Source organism: Myotis davidii, unplaced genomic scaffold (genome assembly GCF_000327345.1).
Source record: "Myotis davidii unplaced genomic scaffold, ASM32734v1 scaffold162, whole genome shotgun sequence".
NCBI lineage: Eukaryota > Metazoa > Chordata > Mammalia > Chiroptera > Vespertilionidae > Myotis > Myotis davidii.
Window position 1 is genome coordinate 5,459,907 of NW_006300036.1, and position 20,925 is coordinate 5,480,831.

Here is a 20,925-nt window from a genome sequence, read left to right on the forward strand (position 1 = left end):
TCCCCAATCGGCCCTGCTCTGAGCCCGACCAGGGGCTGCACCTAGGGATTGGGCCTGCCCTCTGCCACTGGGAGCAGTCCTAAGCCAGCAGGTCATTATCTCCCGAGGGGTCCCAGACTGCGAGAGGGCACAGGCCGGGCTGAGGGATGCTCCCTTGCCCCCCGAGTGCACAAATTTTTGTGCACTGGGCCTCTAGTTAATTCATAAATCTCTACCCTATCTTCAATCCGAAGTATATTTTTTAAAGATTTGATAAAACAAGAGATGGTCAGTTATCACCTACCAAAGTAATCGCTGCTGACATTAAACATTTTTTTATTAGAATAGTATAGAAAGGTTTGAAGTGAGCAACTAAAGCCTTACCATCTAATCCCCCCTGTTATCACTGCCCTAAAAGAATCAAGTTAGAGTTTCTAGTGGCTTATTCCAGGAAGAAAAATTAAGGGTTTTAAGACAATGTGTTAAAGGTGAAACAACCTCTCTGCCTTTACTTTAGCTAGGCCTAGAGAAATATTAATAAGCACTATTGCTAAGATGGGAAAATATCAGACTCAGAGTTGCAAGGAACCTTAACTATGAGATAGTCTGACTCTCATTTTAGATGAGAAACTGGATACCACAGTGATTAAATGCAAGGTTGGAAAGGTCAGTATCAGGTCTGGGACTAAAATCTAAGTCTGTTTTTCAGATTAGTGATTCCCCCATCCCCATAAACATGTTATTAATATAAACTGAATCAAAGAGTAAGAAGACATTAAAAAGATTTTTTATATATGCAAGATACTTAACTCTCATTTTCCCAAGAACCTAATTGTAAAGCATAAGGGAACTAAAGTGGTATCACTGATTACTTAGTATTTGCCTTAGAAACTTGCTGTACCACTTCCTTTTATTATGATCAAAAGTTAGAAAGCCCTCACATTATACAAAATAAAAAATTATTTTGCCAGATTACGTGATTTAGAAGTACCCTTGAGAAATGGAAGCTTCTTCTTCTTTTTTTTTTTTAGCTTCATGACCTGTTCTCATGCCTCTTATTTATGTACTTCAGAGTTTTGATATTCAACTCTGGGGCACAAGCTGGGTACATGGCTGACTGGGTTTATCCTGAGTGCTCAGGGTAATGAACTAGTAAAAGCAAAGCTCACCACGGACATTTCATTTGACAAATAAATACCAAATATTGTTCTTTGGATTAAATAATACCTGAGAGGTGTATATGAAATGCTGCCACTAACATAAGTTATAAAGAATGTGGTATATAGCCCTGGCTGGTTTGGCTCAGTGGATAGAGCGTCGGCCTGTGGACTGAAGGGTCCCAGGTTCTATTCTGGTCAAGGGCATGTACCTTGGTTGCGGGCACATCCCCAGTAGTGGGTGTGCAGGAGGCAGCTGATCGATGTTTCTCTCTCATTGATGATTCTAACTCTCTATCCCTCTCCCTTCCTTTCTGTAAAAAATCAATAAAATATATTTTTTAAAAAAGTGTGGTATATAAAGCTCTGTAACTTAATGCTGCTTCTTTTGATGCAAAAATAATACTGTGAGGGGAAGGTGGAGTTAGGGGGAACATGATGAATTACTCAGGAAAACAACACTCCTTTTTGAATGCATATTATAATGTACCAGTAAATTATAATGTTATATCTATTTTTTCTATCTACAATCACCTTCACCTTCATAGAGTTGTAATCAATATTAAAATATTAAATTTGAAAATGTTTAATCCTAAAGCAGTATGACAGCAGCTAAGAGCATGGGCTCTGACTTAAGTGATTAACTAGGTTTTCCACCTAATTGTGGGACCTTGAGCAAGGGAGTTAACTCCCCATGCCTCTGTTTACCTAACCTATAAAACAAGAATAATAACAGTCCCAACTTCACATAATTGTCGTAAGGATTAAATTAGAGATACAGTTCTTAGACTAGTGCCTGGTACTTTGCAAACACCCAGGAAATGTTAGCTATGGTAATTTTTGTGATCTTAACCTGGAGGGATATACTTTTAACTCATGTTTTAATCATTTCATTTAAATAATTGTAATTATTCAGTAATTTTAGTTTTCTCATTTGTTGGGTTTCATGTTAACTACAATATAAGGCCTCCTTTTTTCTCAACTAATTGATGTAGAAGGGTGTGGTGGGGGGGAAGACAAGGAACTATAATATTTGGACTCAAAGAGAGTATGACATGTTATCTATTTTTCAGAATGTTTCTTAATGAAACAGATATTTGGAAAAATTAAAATATCATTTAAAGTACTTTATACTTTCTGGCTTAAAAGTCCATTGTTTAGTTTAATGATAAATCAATCAAAATCTTTAGGGCTCACAGAATTTTGGTTTTGGCCTGAGATAAGAGGGCTGGAGAGGGTGAGACCCCAAAGTCTACACATATGAACGGAAAACTTGAGGGATTAGCTATATATGCTAAAACTGAAGAGAGAAAATTCCAGCCTGGTAGGTTTATATACACTTTTTATATTCTACTAACAACACCAAGTTGCACAACTCATGCCACGGTGTGCATTCCCTTACTCAGAAAGAGCAAAGCAAAGTTCAAACCTACTGAAGGTCCCGGCTTCCCTCTCACGCCTGGTGGTCCTGGAAAACCAGTAGTGCCCTGAAAGGAGAGAATAGTAGGGGAAAGAGAAAAGCTATTATACCCAACAGGCATATGTGCCTCTCCTGTCATGTGCTGCAAAATGACGTTTCAGTCAACAACAGATCACATATGTTCACATATATCCTATATAATAAAAGGCTAATATGCAAATTGACCAAATGGCAGAATGACTAGTCACTATGACATGCACTGACCATCAGGGGACAGATGCTTAACACAGGAGCTGCTCCCTGGTGGTCAATGCACTCCCAAAGGGGGAGCGCCACTCAGCCAGAAGCCAGGCTCATGGCTGGCGAGAGCAGCGGCAGTCGTGGGAGCCTCTCCTGCCTCCACGGCAGCACTAAGGATGTCTGACTGCTGGCTTAGGCCCGCTCCCCTAAGCCAGCAGTCAGACATCCCCCGAGGGCTCCCGGGCTGCAAGGGGGCACAGGCCAGGCTGAGGGGACCCCCCACATCCCCCCACCGAGTGCATGAAATTCGTGTACTGGGCCTCTAGTAAGATTATAATGAAGCTGAAAAATTCCTATCTCCTAATGATGTCATAGCCATCATAACATTATAGCACAATGCATTATTCGCATTTGTGGTGACGCTGGTGTAAACACACCTACTGTGCATCAGTTGTATAAAAGTATAACACATACAATTATGTACAATATGTTATACCTGATAATGATAACAAATAACTATGTTACTGGTTTATGTATTTACTATACTAAACATTTTACCATTATTGTAGAGTAAACTCTTTCTACTTATAAAAAATAGGTTTGCTGTAAAACCGTATACATGTTACACCAGCAGCTGCATATAGCTTGTTTACTGAATCTCTTGATTGCATTATTTCCTCTTCTGCTTGATTTAATCTCATGTTGTTTAATAAATTTAGTGTAGTCTAAGTACACAGTGTTTATAAAGTGCCCAGTAGTTTACAGTAATGTCCTAAACTTTCACAGTCACTCAGCACTCACTCACTGCCTCACCAGAGCAACTTCCAGTCCTGCAAGCTGCATCCATGGTAAGTGCCCTACACAGGTGTGCTCCATTTTATATACTATATTTTTAGTGTGCCTTTTCTATGTTAGGCATGTTTGCATACACAAATTCTGATCACTGTGTTACACTGGCCTGGAGTTTTCAGAGAGTAACATGCTGTACAGGTTTGGAGCTTAAGAGCGCTAGGCTATCCTACCTGCGTTTGAAATCACCTAACGGGCACGTCTCAGAATATATCCCTGCTGTTAAGCAGCACATGACTGTATTTATAAACTACTAAAAAGAATTCATGCAAGTATTCTAAAAATGAGCAAATGGTTGAAAACAAGATATGTGAAAACAGATTGATACCATATCCTAACAAAAAATACATGGTTCAGGTAATGAACACTCTTCAAAGAGCTTGTACTTTTTCACAGGCTTAAAACTAATGGTAAAAACCAATTACCTTGTCTCCAGGATACCCTGGCTCTCCGGGCTCCCCTGCCACGCCTTGTTCCCCCTGGAGAGCACATTTCACAGAAGCAATTAAGCTTTGCAAACATGGCCATATTATCAGGAAGCAAATATTAATTACAAAAAAATAATTTCTCAATTTTCCTACTTCTGAGAAAATTTATATAATTGATAGTACAGATTAGAGCCCATATATTAAGATAAAGTATTTTATAAGTTGTGTTGGCTCAAAAGAAAAAAAAAAGGTATGTGATAAGAAATTATCTCTATGATAATGTAAATATTTAAGTCACCTTATCACCTTTGATTCCAGGAACGCCCTTATTTCCTGAAAGACCCTAGAAAATGAAAGTGACATTTTGTGACATCATAGAGACATTAAAGGTAAATATCCATTAGGCAAATAAAACCATACCTTTGGGCCAGGAATTCCAGAAGGTCCAATTGGCCCCACTAGGCCAGTACTGCCCTGAAAAGCAATAACAAAGAAAGGTATCATTAAATATCCACTAAGATTAGAAAGAGAATGTGGTAAAATCAATTAATTGATTGACCGAGAACAGTTTATCTCACTAAGCATATGTGCACTCTTCTTCAACAACCTCTTGCTCTCTCCATATTTAAAAATTATATCCATCTTCCAAACTTTAGTAAAGTCCATCCTATTTCCTGAAGCATTCTCAGAGTGGTCTAACTCACAAGGATCCTTCTCTTCCTTGAGTTCCTATAATACTTAATGTCCATGACATTCATCTTGAAATATTTTTCCAACTAGATAATAACTTTATTCTTCTGGGCTTAGCTCATTCATTTATCATTTAACATTTGTGAGCATAATATGAATAAGATATAGTCATCAGTGTCAAGGTTCTTAGTTTAATGTTCCAATGCAAGATTCCTTAAAAACATAACTACCACTATCATCTCTTGCAAACAAGAGAATTAGAAAAACTTCTTCAACATGGTATCTTAGAAGACAATAAGGGTATTTGAAAACAAGAGTTGAAAAAATGGTGGACATCTGTTGACGGTTTGGGGAACAGATATAATTTTTGTGTCACTGCACCTTCACTTTTGCCACCACTCTGTGCCTGCTACCATATCATCATCTATTCTGAAAGATGAAGTTGGTTTAACTTCTCTTTTATGATTTCAAAATGTTAACAAACTTTTAAAGGTGTATTTGTGACAATCCTGAAAATGTTGCCCCTTTGTTATAATCCAAATATCTTAGGATAGCATCCTGGACCCTTACTACTCTTTCTCACCGTCTCCCTTTCCACTCCCCCACTCCGGCCTCTCATCTGTCCCTGTTGGGTTTCCTCCTGTTCTTTTCTCTCTGCCTTTTTATATCTTTTATATATTTTCCCCTGACTCCTTTTGCTTATTGCTCCATTGTCTTTGCTTTTTCTTCCTTCTTTCTGTTTGCCTCTTAGGGTGTTTTTCTCTTTTTGTTTCTTATTATGGTTCTTAGCTCTGCTTCTCCCATGAGTGCCTGTGGCCATGGCCTGTGAACCTGCGTTTCATGAGGCTTCTACCAACCCTTTCGGTGTCATCTCCTTCCATTTGTCCCTGCTTCCCCTTTACTTCTCTCTCCTCCAAATCCCACATTCTAGCCACAATGGACTCTTTTCCATTCTCTGAAATGCTCTCCCTTATCACATGTTCCAAGCCTTTGAAGATATGGTTACTTCTACTGGAATGCCCTTCTTCTACACTACTGAGTATATTGCACTGCACTTTTTTCTTCCTAATCTGTGCACTCTGGGAGAGCAGAAGTGTGTTTTACTCACTTTTTTTTTTATTATGTCCAAGATCCAACATAATAGTTTTGAAATAAAGCATAGACTGAAAACTGGAGGAAGTAATCAACTTTAAAAATAAAATTAAAAACAGTGATTTCTAGAACTCTATCTCCCAACACAATAGAGCATTTCTAATAGTCTACATATACGTAATACAAATTTCAGAATGAAAAATATGACATCTTTACTTTTGGGTAAATCCTAAAATCTATAAAATATAATTAAGATAAATTATTTCCAACATGCTTAATCCTGAAATGTATGAAAATGTGAGAGGTAAAGAGTAATACTTTCCAATTTAATAAACAGATATGCAATATTAATACATCATTGACAAATTCTGTCAATAGGAAAAATTATTCTTATAACTACAGAGGCTAGTTTATTCAAAGTTCACAGATTTGAAACATGATAGTATTAAAAATTCAATAAACATCTCTGTTTAGACTTGTGTAAGTATGAAAATATCTTATAAACAAATAATTCTTTGTCATCCTATTGTTTTTTTCTACAGACAATATAATATTCTTAACTTTTATTTCAGTAAATTTATTCCTTTGCAAGTCTGGCATCTTCAGATAAATGTAACGTTGTATGCATAACATCCTACTTAACTTTTTAATGACCCTAAAAAATCACAAAATAATAGTAAGTTCTGGAAGATATCAAAAACATAAACATTATAATGGACTTAGAAAATAGAAAATTAAAAATTAAAATGGTATGGGTATAAAAATTTCTAAGAAAAATCAAATATTCTGTAGCATGTCACAATTTCTGTGGAAAATCCTACTCCTAAAAAACTATAGTCTTCTGAATGATATCCATGATAAGTCAAGAGCAGTTTTCAGTTCCACAAGGATAAACTAAGGTCCTTCGGCACCCCCTCCCTCTCACCCTTTTCTTCCATGAGAAGATGAAGTAGAAAGACTAAATAATTCCATGCATGGGAGCTTAGCTAAGAGTGCCTGGGGTATAGCAACAGAAGTAGAAGTGTCTCCCACACAGTGATAAATAAATAGGGAAATTTTCAGTCAAACTAAGTAAAAAAATAAATAGAGAGACCCAAGGGTAGGTTCCTTATATGAAAACAGCAGCCACTGGCCAATTAGAGTTCAGATAAGTGAGCAAATTGTAGGAAAGACTATAAGTTCCAAATTGGGCTTTTCTATCATACCCACCAACACTCACAGGAGAAAATCACTCTCATTAACTAAGAAAGCAAATGACAATAACAATCAGCTACATGGAAAAAATAATTTAGAAAAATCAATATCACTTGTCAGAAACTATACTTGCTGGAAGGGAACACCTGAGAGATAAAGCAGAGGCTGCTGTTCTGGGCAAGCAGGTAAACTATTTATAAGGAAAAACAAAACTTCTGCATTTTTCCTTTCAAAATGTCACTTCCCTCCATTCTGTTCACATCCCTCCATACTTCCTAGGCTATAATCCTGTTACTCCACTTTTCATCTCCCAAACACTCCCCTCTCTGTGCATTTGAACAGCATTCTTCTTTCCAAGAGCCCTTTGTTACTCGGCCTGACTTGTGCACAATCTTTGAGACACAGCTTAAATGGTTGTCTCCTTTGTGAAGCCAACTCTGAATCTCTGAGGTAACACAGACTGCTCCTTTCTCAGTGGCTTTATTTCAGTCCATAACAGCAGTAACCACATTGTATGATATTGCTCATTTTCATTTCTCTGCGATTATATTGTAATTGTTGCCAAAACCAGGAATATTAATTTGTTCATATTTTAGGCCTAGCATCTAGTTCAGCATTTGACACGTAGCAGGTGTTCATATTGTTTTCATTTTAAAATGTAATAAACATAAAAAAGATGGAGTAATACCTGCTCTATCTAGTTTATAGATATGTATGAGAAAGTACTTTGCAAAGTGCACAACACCATCTACATCAGTGTAGAAGAGATGAGGATTATAAAGGTGACTAGAGGCCCCACGCAGAAAATTCGTGCAAGGAGTTTGGCCCTCACAGCCCTGCCTGCCTTGGCTGGCCCTTGTAGCCCTGGCTTCATCTGGAAGGTTATCCGGACAGTTGTTCTGCTGTTCAGTCTAATTAGCATATTAGCTCTTTATTATATAGGATTGTTAGTGTCATTAGCAATTTTAATTTCTCTAGAAGCTCTCCAATTTACCAAAGGGTGAGTGAAGAAAGAGAAAGAACAGAAAATCCAGTTATTTTTACTGAGCACTATTATGTGTCAAGCACTGTGCTCTGTCCTGGACCTGAAAAAAAAATGAATGAGTTAACCATTAAGCAGAAAAGTAGAGGTAGAGGGTTTCAAGTAGGCAAACTAGGTAAAAGCCCTCTAGTGGGCAGGCTGCATGACAATTGAGAACGAACAGCTTTGTTAGTGCACAGGCGGATCTCAAAGATGCAGACAAGACACAAAGTCTAGAAATGTTAGGCCACGCTAAGAATTTTGGTCTCAATCTTAAGAGTAATAACGGCAGCTTTTGAACTAACGAACATAATGCTAACAGGTTAAATGAAGGCATGACCTCCGTCCCCTGCTCCTTTTCTCTCTCATTGATAAGGCGCTGACTACCACCTATGGCAGTGATGGCGAACCTATGACACACGTGTCAGAGGTGACACACAAACTCATTTTTTTGGTTGATTTTTTTTTGTTAAATGGCATTTAAATATATAAAATAGATATCAAAATATAAGTCTTTGTTTTACTACGGTTGCAAATACCAAAACATTTCTAAATGTGACACGGCACCAGAGTTAAGTTAGGGTTTTTCAAAACACTGACACGCGGAGCTCAAAAGGTTCACCATTACTGCTCTATGGTTTAACCTGATTCTAAGTTCTGAGAAAAATAAAAAGGTCCTTTGAGCTCCACCTTTACATAGAGCTTCTCATGAAGCCTAATAAAATCGTGTGTGACAGATAGTATACATTTTAAGGTAATACAAGTTTTGAGAAGGTGGTACAACACCAGGGTAAATTTTAGATTCTAAATGTAGATCACATGGCTTCAAATCCAGGCTCAACACTTATAAGCTAAGTGGTCTTAGGTTGTTCTAAGAATTAAATGATATAACACATTTTTCATGGGATTACACATAGAAAGTACTAAATAAAAGTGAGCTGTTATTGCTATTTTTGTTATTCGTACTATATTAGTATCATAAAAGAGAACCATTTAAATGTTTTAGACTTTCTCAGGTTCTTTGACTCTCAGTTCTATACTCTCATCATCCAAAACGGCAAGTTCAAACTTGTTATGTTGCTTGTTGCCACAGTTCCAATAACTGAACTCCTGATATTCCTGTTACCTTCTGCCTTGGAGTAGTAAGGTGGGAAAGTAACCCATTAAATTGGAGTCATAAGACCAGTGTTCAAGTTCAAGCTAAAAATATTACAGATATAAATTATGGCATTGAATTCCAGAGTCTTAATTATCTACTTCATATGTTAGAGTAAGTCCTAAATTGATTTTTAAGGAAAATCTTAACTCTGCCCATGGTCATGGCCTATGTTCATGTGGATATAAATAGTTTACTTTTAAGATTCTATTTTCATTAGGCTCCTTATTTTCATAAAGTATGTCAATTTTGCTTTTAGCTCAATTGAATGTTAAAGCATATAGTTCTAAATACCAGTATATATATATATATATGGTATCTGCAATTCATATCACTGTTATTAACCATTAGTTTGGCTGGGAGAAATATATTTATGAAGATATATCAGAAGTAGTTGTCTATTTACTCTAATGAATAATCTAAAATGATCAGAAAGCTACATATCTGGACTCCATTGCTTTGGCCTCCACAGAACAGCTTATACTAAACTGTGCTTTGCCTACATCAGACACTCCCGTGAAACTCAGAGTTGAAGTCACTGTATAAAATCTGATTAAGTGGACAAACATATATCACTTATACTTTTAGTATAACAAATAAATTTGATATTAAAATGTTTAATGACATTGGTGAAGTCCAGCTCCTACCTTTGGTTCAGGATAGTTTTCCTAAGCATTTATTCAATTTTATTCCATAAATAAAGTCTACAGTTACCCATGTTTTTTTGCTCAGAACTATATGAATCTATCCAGACTAGATGATCAGAAAAACTATCTCAAAGGAAAGAAATGGCTGTTCTGTCTTATACTTTTAAAGAGACAGGTTCTAGATTAAGTAACATTTAATGACAGGAATAAATACATATGTACACATATATCTGTAGAAATTTATTTCAGCTTATCATAAAGTATCATTAATATTTTTATTCATACTATTGGTCTAATTTACATTAGAAAATTACATGTGAACAAGGTAGATAACAAACCTAAATACACAAGAAAATATTTTATAAGAAGGATAATATTTGATACTCACTCTAAGCCCAGGAAATCCAGGAGGACCAATGCTACCTACAAGTCCCTAAGTAAAAGAAATGTGCATAACTGGTTAAATATGATTCCAAAATACTAAGCTTATTTCCTAAAGATGAAGACAAAAATTTATTGGAAAAAAGATCAGTTTTTAACTTCTGCAGCTAACTTCAAAAACTTCCCTACTCTTATGTATCCTCCTAAGAAGTACAAATCTCTGGTGGCAGTTTATTTTCTTCAAAAGTGCTCCGGGCTCCATGCCATTGGCTGGTAGGACTACCCAGCCTAGGATATAGATTTCTCTCTGTCTCCCATGTATCTAATAATGGAAATAAATCCCATTAGTAATCAGCATTATAGATATAACTAACCCATATATTGGTCAGTATATAGTGTTAGAAGAACCTTTTCAGATGATTTAAAACACTATCAATTCTGGGGGGTGGGGGGAAATAGGGGATAATGACACATATGCAATATCTTAATCAATAAAGAAAAAACTAAATTAAAAAAGAAAAAAACACGATAAACTCTTTGAAGTACATTATTTAAATTTTCTAGATATGAGTTTTCTCATTATATAACAGGAATATTTGTTCTCATTGTTATAAAGATCATAATTAAAATTGTCGTATATATAAAAGATTTTGAAAATTTTCATAAAGCATTATACAAATGTAAGAAATTACCAACATTGTTAAATTATTTAAATGAGATTTTAAATTCTCAACAGTAAGGCTTACAATTGATTTGTGATGGGTCTTTATGATGGTCTTTTGAATTCACATTTTAGTCTTTGTGATAATTTTTATCCACTCAATGTCAGTGGTACATTATTTATATGGTACAAGGTTCAAGAAGAGTCCTTCATTTTTTTGCATTTCAAATTTTTTTAACCTATAAATTGGATTTTTTTTTGGTTTTTGGTTTCCTAATTATTTTTTAAATTTATCTTTATTGTTGAAGGGTGGGCTGGAGGGCTCAATGGGGAAAATGGGACATCTGTATTACTTTCAGATTGTTTTTAAACAACTGCATAGTATAAACTATAGAGAATTATAAACTAATAAACTGAAAATATCCAGTTTATTCTTGCATTTTAAAGATCTTTAAAGACGCAAATGTTCCTCAAGAAGCATTATATTTTAAACAAAGAACAGATTTCAAAAAGAAAAGTTTTAAATATTGTAGGAGTCCAACCCTAACAAACTTTATGTACATTTTACTGACAAAATATTGAATAAGATTTATACTAGTGTACTTGCACACTAGTTATGCAAGTACAGTCGTGTGCCTCACAATGGCGTTCCAGTAACAATGAACCGCACATGTGTCAGTGGTACACCACATAGCCTCGGTGTGTAGTAGGCTGTACTATTTAGGTTTGTGTAAGTGCCATCTCTGATGTTCACACAATGACGAAATCACCTAATGATGCATATATCAAAACACATCCCTGTCATTGGGTGGTGTATGATTGAACATAAACGATATTAAAGAAAAAAGTAAATAATGCTTACTTTATTAGCTTGAAATGGGAAGCTCCCCAGAATCACAGGCAGGAGAAAGATAGTAAACACTCTACTTAAGACCCCATTATAACAAATAAAACTTTGACTAAATTCACTAAATAAGCTAATATAGCTATACTTTATAAAAAGAAATAAAAAGAAACTATTTTCAAATACTTTATTTTAAGCATAAATGCTAGTAATTTACCTATGTCTAAATATAGGAACTATACCTAATTTAGGCTTTAAGGATTTTGTGGTTAATTCTAATTTCACCTTAAACTTTTCTGGAAAAAAAAATGTGTGCATGGCATAAATTGGGAGATAGTTATTGGATGCTTTTTGAGGGCAAAAAGTGAAGGTATTTCTACCTAGTGTCAAAAAAGTAGCAATCCATCATCATTCTTTGATAACACATTTTAGAATGGGATTCCCTAATCGGAGTTTCAGGGAAGACTTCTCCATAAAATCCTCAAAAAGATTAATCAATGACACATCTGAGTATAAAGGAGCAATCACTAAAAACACAAATTTTACCTGCAGCTTGCTTGTAGCTCCATGTACTAACAAGGCTCCTTTCTCCCACACATATGCAAGTCAATATTGTGATCATATATTTCAAATAATTTACTTGAGCAGTGACATTTAACATGGTCAAAATAATTTCAATGATCGCCTCTCAAGACAGTTTATCCATTAAACATTTTTTGCTTATTTCCCCATGTTGTAAAATTACAGACTGGAATGTGCACAGCGGTATCGAAACTGTCTGACCGACAGAGCTTATTCATGAATGTGGTGATGAGGAGGGAAAGCACAGTTCTGTGCAGTCTGAGTGCTGTTAGGTTGCAAAGCTAGGCCATCACAATTTACTCACAGGGCTACCATCAGGACCAGCGGGGCCTCTCTCTCCGAAGTCACCTGGAAAACCCTGGCCCAGGGAAAAATGTTAATCCAAGATAGATAAAGATTTCAATTTAACTTTCTGATAAGGAGTTTACTGACAGATATTTAGTTTCTAATCCTTATGGAAGTGCAACAAAAATGTGTATTTGTTTTGCATAACACTTCATTGGTTTGGGTAAGTATAATATCCCTATATTCTACAAAAATTGTTTTACATGCCCCATAACATATATAGAAAACTAAGTTGGAGAAAATAGAAATTTGTTCATTATTATATAAAGAATCATTGAATGAGAGGAAACGTAACCAAGATTTCTAGCTGAAAAATCCACGATGTCTACTATTTCATGCTGTTCCTATACCCACACCACAGAGAACAAAATGGCTAATATCACTAAGCATGTGCTTAGCACACTTGCCATGTGTTAAGGGCCTTATACACATTATTGGATATACATTACTTCATTTCATCTTCACAACAGGTCGAATCAATGAGTACTAATATTTTCACTTTCCAGGTGAGGACATTAAAGCACAAGAGGTGAAGTCACCTGCAGCCTCTCCAGCGGTTCTCAATCTGTGGGTCGCGACCCCTTTGGCGGTCGAACCACTCTTTCACAGGGGTCGCCTAAGACCATCCTGCATATCAGATAATTACATTACAATTCATAACAGTAGCAACATTACAGTTATGAAGTAGTAACGAAAATAATTTTATGGTTGGGGGTCACCACAACATGAGGAACTGTGTTTAAAGGGCCAGAAGGTTGAGAACCACTGCCTAGACTGAGAACTGGGTGGAGTCAGTCTGACGCCGGCTCTCTTTCTGCTCTACCACACTGGCTCCTTTAACTCCCCAGCACAAGATGAGATGCAACATGTAAAAAGTCAGTAAAGTGCAGTTTCATTGGGGGAAGGCATAATGCACATAAATACCGCAGAGACAGAATGTGGTGCCACTGACAATTAAGCTTCCCAGATGCCCACTGAGAATCTACATTGTGAAACTATAAAAACTAAAAGTCATTACAAATCCTACTATGACATAACTCAGTTACTCTTATTTTATATACTACAGTTTTTCTCTAAGGATTTACCACTGGATTTAAAAGGCTACTTTACAAAATGATTTGTAAGACTTACTATAAACACTTTAATAATTTTTATTTAAAAAATAAGACTATCAAAAAATAAACTACATTTTAGATTATTATAATCTCTTTATTGAGGCAACCCCGTATTAATTATTATATGTTTAACAGACTAGCAAAAGTCCCTGACTCACTAGTACAAACATGAATGGGCTAAGTTTAAAAGATGGATTAACCCAGTTGGCGTGGCTCAGTGGTTGAGCATGAACCTATGAATCAGGAGGTCACAGTTTGATTCCCGGTTAGGACATATGCCTGGGTTGTGGGCTTATTCCCCAGTGGGGGGGCGTGCAGGAGGCAGCTAATCAATGATTCTCTCTCATCATTGATGTTTCTCTCCCTCTCCCTCTCCCTCCCTCTCCCAATAAAAAAATCAATAAAAAAATAAAAAGATGGTTTAACAATGGAAACTGTATGCTATTTCTAAGACATAGTTAACTAGAAGCAGTTTTTCTTATTCTGTAACCAGAGGATAATGCAAAAACCATCTGTGTATTCAAACATATTGTAGCCATACTCTCTTCAAAGTGAGTTGAAGTTCAGAAAGGCATTTTGTTTTCATTGTCCTTGGAAATCAAATTCTGTTGTCAACAAGCCTACAAATCTGCAATACATCATTGTATTCAGTATGAGCTAATAGGGGTGTTTGGAAGTATTTATGATGCACAGGTAATGGAAAAAGTAGAGGAAAGAATACTGCAATAAAATCTGAAAAGAAAGAGATGACTGACTTTTTAGATAGATCCTAAGTAGGTTTTCCAGAAACCTCAGTGAAATAGTAAAGAAGGAGGACATATTACATAATTTCATTAATGTGAAATGTCCAGAATAGGCAAATCCATAGAGATAGAAAGCAGATCACTGTTTGTCTAGAGCTGGTGGTATGGGGGAGAATTGGGGACTGAGTGCTAATAGATCAGTGCAGGGCTTCTTTCTGAGGTGATGGAAATGTTCTAAAATTAGTGTGATGGCTGCACAACTCTCTGGATCTACTAATAACCACTGAATTGTACACTTTAAAGGGGTGAATTTTATGATATGTGGATTCTATCTCAGGAAACGTCTTCTTAAGAAATGAAGAAACAATCAATCTAAACAAGTAGTCAGATTGCTAAAAACATCTTTGGGGGCTCACTCAGGACTGCCTAGACTAGAATGTATCGCTATCTGGGACTGATTAGCCCCCATCCTCATCTAGAGAGAAGAGCTGGTCTCCAGTTCATCTTCGCACAAAACTCTGATTTCTCCCTCACCCCATCCCCACCCCCTGGAAAAGGAGAAGGGAGAGGGGACGGAACTGTGATTAGTTCTCCACTTACCATAAAAATCTTTACTTTCTAGAACCAGCATAAAAACAATTATATATTAATTTCAACTTCTTGTTCTTCTGGTAGTTCAATCTATATATATATAAGCCTAAGCAACTGAACAACTGAACAACTGATCGACCGGTCGACTGCTTGCTATGACGTGCACTGACCACCCGGGGGTAAATGCTCAATGCAGGAGCTGCCCTCCCTGGTGGTCAGTGTGCTCCCACAGCCAACCTCCAACACCTGGCCAACCTCCTGCAGTTTCCTGACCAGCCAGCCCGTCCCTCCCCCCCAATTGGCCCTGATCGCCCACCAGGCCGAGGGACCTCACCCGTGCATGAATTCATGGACCAGGCCTCTGGTATTTATAATAAATACATATTTCAACTTGACTTTGCCCCTGAAACAATTTAGTTGAACTGAATAATACCTACTTTTCAAAGTTTTATGTATTATTTCTCCTCTCACTTTATTACCCATTAAACATTTCATTTTTAAGTTCCTATTCCAGATAGAGATCATTTGTTTTATTATTTTTATCTTCCTTACATGTTGACCTTAAAGATTGGTTGTGAACTATGGAACAATAATGAGAAAAACACTTTGTCTTTGAACTTAGAACACAAAGAACAATTATTTCTACAACTGTGTCATCAATTTTTAAAATACTTTCTACTAAATCTAGACACATTTTCTTGTTTTATGAAACATAGTACAGTAAACGTCACAAAAATCATATTTAGGTATATATTGAACATATATTTTCTTTTGAAGAACATCAAGCCAACGTTTTATACTATTGAAAATGTTATTGCTTATTCACTGTTTATTCAGTTGTTATTTCAATTCTAGTAACTACATGCATGATATTTTGTTTTCTAATGCAGGGGAGGTTCTATATTCCTTTAGTAATAAAACTTAATGTTTGCAGCCTTATATTTCCAAAAAATGATCTTAAAGATTGTTGTGAAATATGGAATAAGGACAAAACACATTGTCTTTGAACTTAGAACACAAAGGACAATTTATACAATTTCTTTCTCCACTTGAAAGAATGTGTTACAAAATAAAGCAGTAAGTTTCCTCTCATATCTATCTACTGGAAAACTATAGCCATAACTAAAATCAAACTGTGCTCTCCTAGAAATATCCTTACACTACCAAGATGTAATGGTCATTTTCAGGATTATCCATAGGAAAGTTCGAGTTTTTACCTTTCTTGCCCAATTTGCCAATTTCACAAAGGTAATATCTTCTAATGGACATGCCAGAGTTGCATTATTGCTTCTGTGCTATTCATAATCCTATTTATACATTCTCATTGTTTGGATCAATTAGAAAATGCTATTTTATAAAGAATACTGGGGTTCCTCAGCCTGGCCTGTGGGGATTGGTCCAAAACCGGCTCTCCGACATCTTCCGAGGGGCCCTGGATTGCAAAAGGGTGGTTCTCGGGTGATGCACCCAGGAATCAGGCTCCCTCCTCTCTGGTTCTAGTTGCGTCACGCGAGAACCACAGCAACTAAGTCACTGCAGCTCAGCAGCTCTTACATTGAGCATCTGGACCCCTGGTGGTCAGTGCGCATCATCGTTACTGGTTGGAAGGCCAGATGGTTGCTTAGGCATATATATATATATATATATATGTGTGTGTGTGTGTGTGTAATTTATATATATGACATTTCAGGGGCTTCATTTGCTCTCTTGAAGTTGTGAATAATTCTCTTACTCATTTCCACTGTTTGATCAGTATAGTGGACAGACTTTAAGGTGACCCCCTAATAATTTCCACTCCCTGGTGTTCACACTTTTGTATGATATCCTTCCCTTGAGTGTGGGTGAGACTGCAACTTGCTTCTCCTAATAAATATAGCAAAATACAGCAAAGGTGATATAGGAAGTAACTGATGTGATTGTGTTATAACATCTAAGACTACATCTTAGCAGCCTGGAGCTAGTGACTTCCCTTGTGAACCTGATAAAATAAGTACCCACATGGCAGGGAACTATGGGTGACCTCTAGGCTTTGTGGACAGTCCAAAGGAACTGAAGTTGTCTTACAGCCAAGAGCCATCAAAAAGCCAGGACGCTCAGTTCTACAACTTTTCTATGACCTTCAGCAAAAGATTTCTTCTCACAACATGAATGCGCTTGGGAGTGAATTATTCCCCAGTCAAGCCTCCTGATGATAATGCAGCAGTTGATACTTTGAGTGGAGGCTTATGACCCTGAGCAGAAAGACCAGTTAAGTAGTACCTGGACTGCTGACCCATGAAATCTAGGAGATAATAAATGCGTGTTGTTTTAAGCCACTGATGTTGTGGTATTTTTATGCAGCAGATAGAAAACTAATATAATCAGTAACTAAATCATTAAATAGAGAAAGTCTAAAGTCCTACATGCAACTTTTACTATGAGGTGATGCTTAATATAAGACTACTGACATTAGTTCTAGATTTGTAAAATTTAAGTGAATCACCTCTGAATACTTTTGCTGCTTTTTATTTTTTGTTTCAAATTATAATAATGAATATCAATATTAGTTAAACTAAAATTTTATATTCACTTTTTAAGCTTTTAAATTAAACATCTATATTTAAAACAATAATTCTAATATTTCTTATCTGCCTCATTGCCAATGTAAAGAATTTTTGTGGTGCTTCACGAGTTTTGTGTGTATACCTATGAAATGCAACTTTAAGAGTAATATGATTTTGTAAATAATGCACAATGTTCTCAGTCTCTTGAGTGCAGCTGTTGCAAATATTGCACTAATTCTATTACCTTTGAAACCATACATGAGAACACAAAGAGAAGCAAGAAAATAGAACCTTTGCATTACCAGGAAAAAGTATTTTATTATATAAGAGACTATTGCAATGAAAGGAGAATTAGATAACTTAATTAATGTATCTGTTACTGCCTGCTCCAACCCATACCACAATCTTGAGACTTTCTGTCTCTACTGATGGCAATGGTACCATCTACAAACCTCTATGGCATTCAGAACTGAGGTTATAAGCAAGAGATGTGGAGAACAATTTCCCTGAGGCTTGAATATTATTATCGATAGTGGCCAGCCTCAAAGATGAATCCCTCCATGATTCTCACTTCCTGGTATTAATGCCCTTGTGTAGTACCCTCCCATTTGAAAAATGGCTGGTCTATGTGACCAACTTAATACAGAAGTGACAGTGTGCAGCTTCTAAGGCTAGTTCACTTTGCCCATAGACCCCTTACTCTGGTCATGAAGACACTCAAGTTGGCATGTGGAGAGTTCCCCAAGAGGAGGAAGTGAGGCCTCCCACCAACTAGTGCCAAAATGGCCAGCCAGTAAGTGAGCCACCTTCAAAGTGGATCCCCCAGCCCCAGTCAAGCCTTCAGATGACTATAGTCCTGCCCCAAATCTCAACTATAACCTCATGGGAAAGCCTAAACTAGACCCACCCAAATAAGCCACTCCCAAATTCTTGACCCACAGAAACTCAGAAATAATATATATTTATTGCTGTTTTAAACCACTAACAGGTATTCTGTTACACAGAAATAGAGAATTAACACATAGTAATACAAATGGATGTCTAGGGTTACTTTGCCAATGATAAGTGCTGGATCCTGAGAAACAAGGGTACCCTTACCAATAAATACATTTATTTGTTCATGATGTTCAGGGCCTTCAAAGGTTCAGATCCCAGATCAAATTTTTCTCTTTGTCTGGGTCTAACAATGGTACTATTACCAAAAATGATAGTTTTCAAACACTAAAAACAAAAGAAGTACTCCAGACTTCATATGCCTAGAAATATGTGTGTTAATATTTTAGAACACACATAGATACTATACTATAAGTAAATATCTTGAAACAGTGGGAAAGTTATTGCTTAGGGAGTCTAGTAAAAGGATTATTTTCCAAATTCTACATAGAAATCAGAAAAAATACTGCATATAAAATATTTAGAGAAATATGAGGACCAAGATAGTCATAAAATACTAATGCCCAGATTTGTAAAATTTAAAAACATAAAAGCAATGCAAACTTTTTTTGTTGTTAAATACCACAGTTAACTATGACTATATTTTTCTCTTTCTAAAGAACGAAGATTTAGAAACAACATGTTTGATCTAAAATGGAGATAGATAAAAATAATCATAAAAGGCATATACACTAAATAGGCATTACCAATAAAAACAGAAATTCAACTTTTTTCCAAGACTAAGCCATGAAAAGAGATGATCACACTAACTTATCTAGGATTAGAAACACAAAACAAACAAACAAACAAACAAAAACACACAAAAACCCCTAGAAGTTAATTCTACATGTTCTACATATGAATACATATTACCAAGAAATTGTGGTGTTTTAAGAAACACAATTACTGGAGGAAAGGCTCCAGAGTGGGGTACTCTGCTATGATCCAGTTTCTGCCCCCTTCTTTTCCTCACAGGTAGGACAATTTGATCTGCACTTCAAGGGCCAACCATGTCCTGATAGTTGGGACTAATTTTAAACTTAAGTAGGAATGGAAGGAATTCTAGTCCCATTCTCAGACACTTAGCATCATCAAGTCACGCTTATTGTTAACCTAGCTATGATTTGGACCTCAGTTCTCAGAGTCAAGTCCTCGCCTTATTCTTAAGGTTTGGTTGCAACCTTGTACTCCAGTTCTAGGAATGGGAGTCTCACTTATTCCTGTGTGCAAGAACCAGGTTTGGTACACAGTATCATGTCCTATCCCTCAATCACCTTATTCTTGCCATTTTTCCACACAGAGAATTCAGTCCCTAAACCCATGCCAAATCTCACTGCCATATTTGTACTCACACCCTCCCATTCCTGGTTTTGATAACCTACCAGATTCTCCATGTTTTCTCTTAATGTATCTGCCCGGAAAATAACTGCCTGGCTGAATTTCCACTTGTTGGCAGAGCTATGAAAACTAGTTCTGCCTCGCCTTCCCCCAAATTACCAGCTGTACACCATTGGGTATTCCTCTTCTCAATACCTGTCCCAAACTTGAAAGTAGGTTTAATTCAATGTCTTGGGCTCTTGTTAGGCTATAGTTAGCCAAATATAGTTACTATGAACTACACCCAGTAAAACAGAATCTAGAAAATACATTTTTCCTGAAAGAGGCAGAATCATTTAAAAATTAATGAGTTTTCCTAATGCTCTAGCAACAGTAGTACTTTATGATAGAATTAAATGCAACCTTTTCCTAGGCAAAAGAAAACACCGTTTCCAAAGTTTCCATAAAATGTATGTCTATGAAATACTACTGTACAGTACAAATTTAAGATGCTCTTGAGCTAAAGATAGAAACTAATAACAGATGTCTAACAGAAGGATTTTATATCCTGAAATTCTAACACTGGAGTTAGAAGCCAAAATAGTTTCCTTTAAATAGAGTCTTGTAGCAGAAAGATGTGTAAGAAAAGAAGAGGAGACACTCCTTTCTAGAATTAGGACACAGTTGAGTGTTACAATGCCTCCACTCTTGTAAGGCTGTGATATTTTGATTTTCATAGGAAGAAAACGGAGTACACTTTTTCTCTTTGTCAAACTTTAAATGTAATATGATTTTTAAAAATAATTGATTCCTATCAGGTCTGAAAAATTCCTGATTTTTCTGTTACAAAATATTTATTTTAACTTTGTTTTTATTGTTGACACTACTACAGATGTCCCCATTTTCCTCCCTTTTTCCCACCTATACCCAGGCCCCTGCACCTGACAGAGAGAGAGAGAGAGAGAGAGAGAGAGAGAGAGAGAGAGAGGAGTGGGGG

General features: G+C 36.4%; 1 protein-coding gene across 1 annotated transcript in view; it reads right to left on the reverse strand.

Annotated features, from left to right (window-relative positions):
- COL24A1 (collagen type XXIV alpha 1) overlaps nt 1-20,925 on the reverse strand; it is a 311,443-nt gene that overhangs the window by 199,440 nt on the left and 91,078 nt on the right. The window contains exons 14-19 of the mRNA XM_015572114.1: nt 12,646-12,699; nt 10,262-10,306; nt 4,494-4,547; nt 4,372-4,416; nt 4,071-4,124; nt 2,570-2,623 (exon numbers count right to left, since the gene is read on the reverse strand). Of these exons, the coding sequence (XP_015427600.1) occupies nt 2,570-2,623; nt 4,071-4,124; nt 4,372-4,416; nt 4,494-4,547; nt 10,262-10,306; nt 12,646-12,699 (306 nt within the window). The remainder of the gene's footprint in view (nt 1-2,569; nt 2,624-4,070; nt 4,125-4,371; nt 4,417-4,493; nt 4,548-10,261; nt 10,307-12,645; nt 12,700-20,925) is intronic.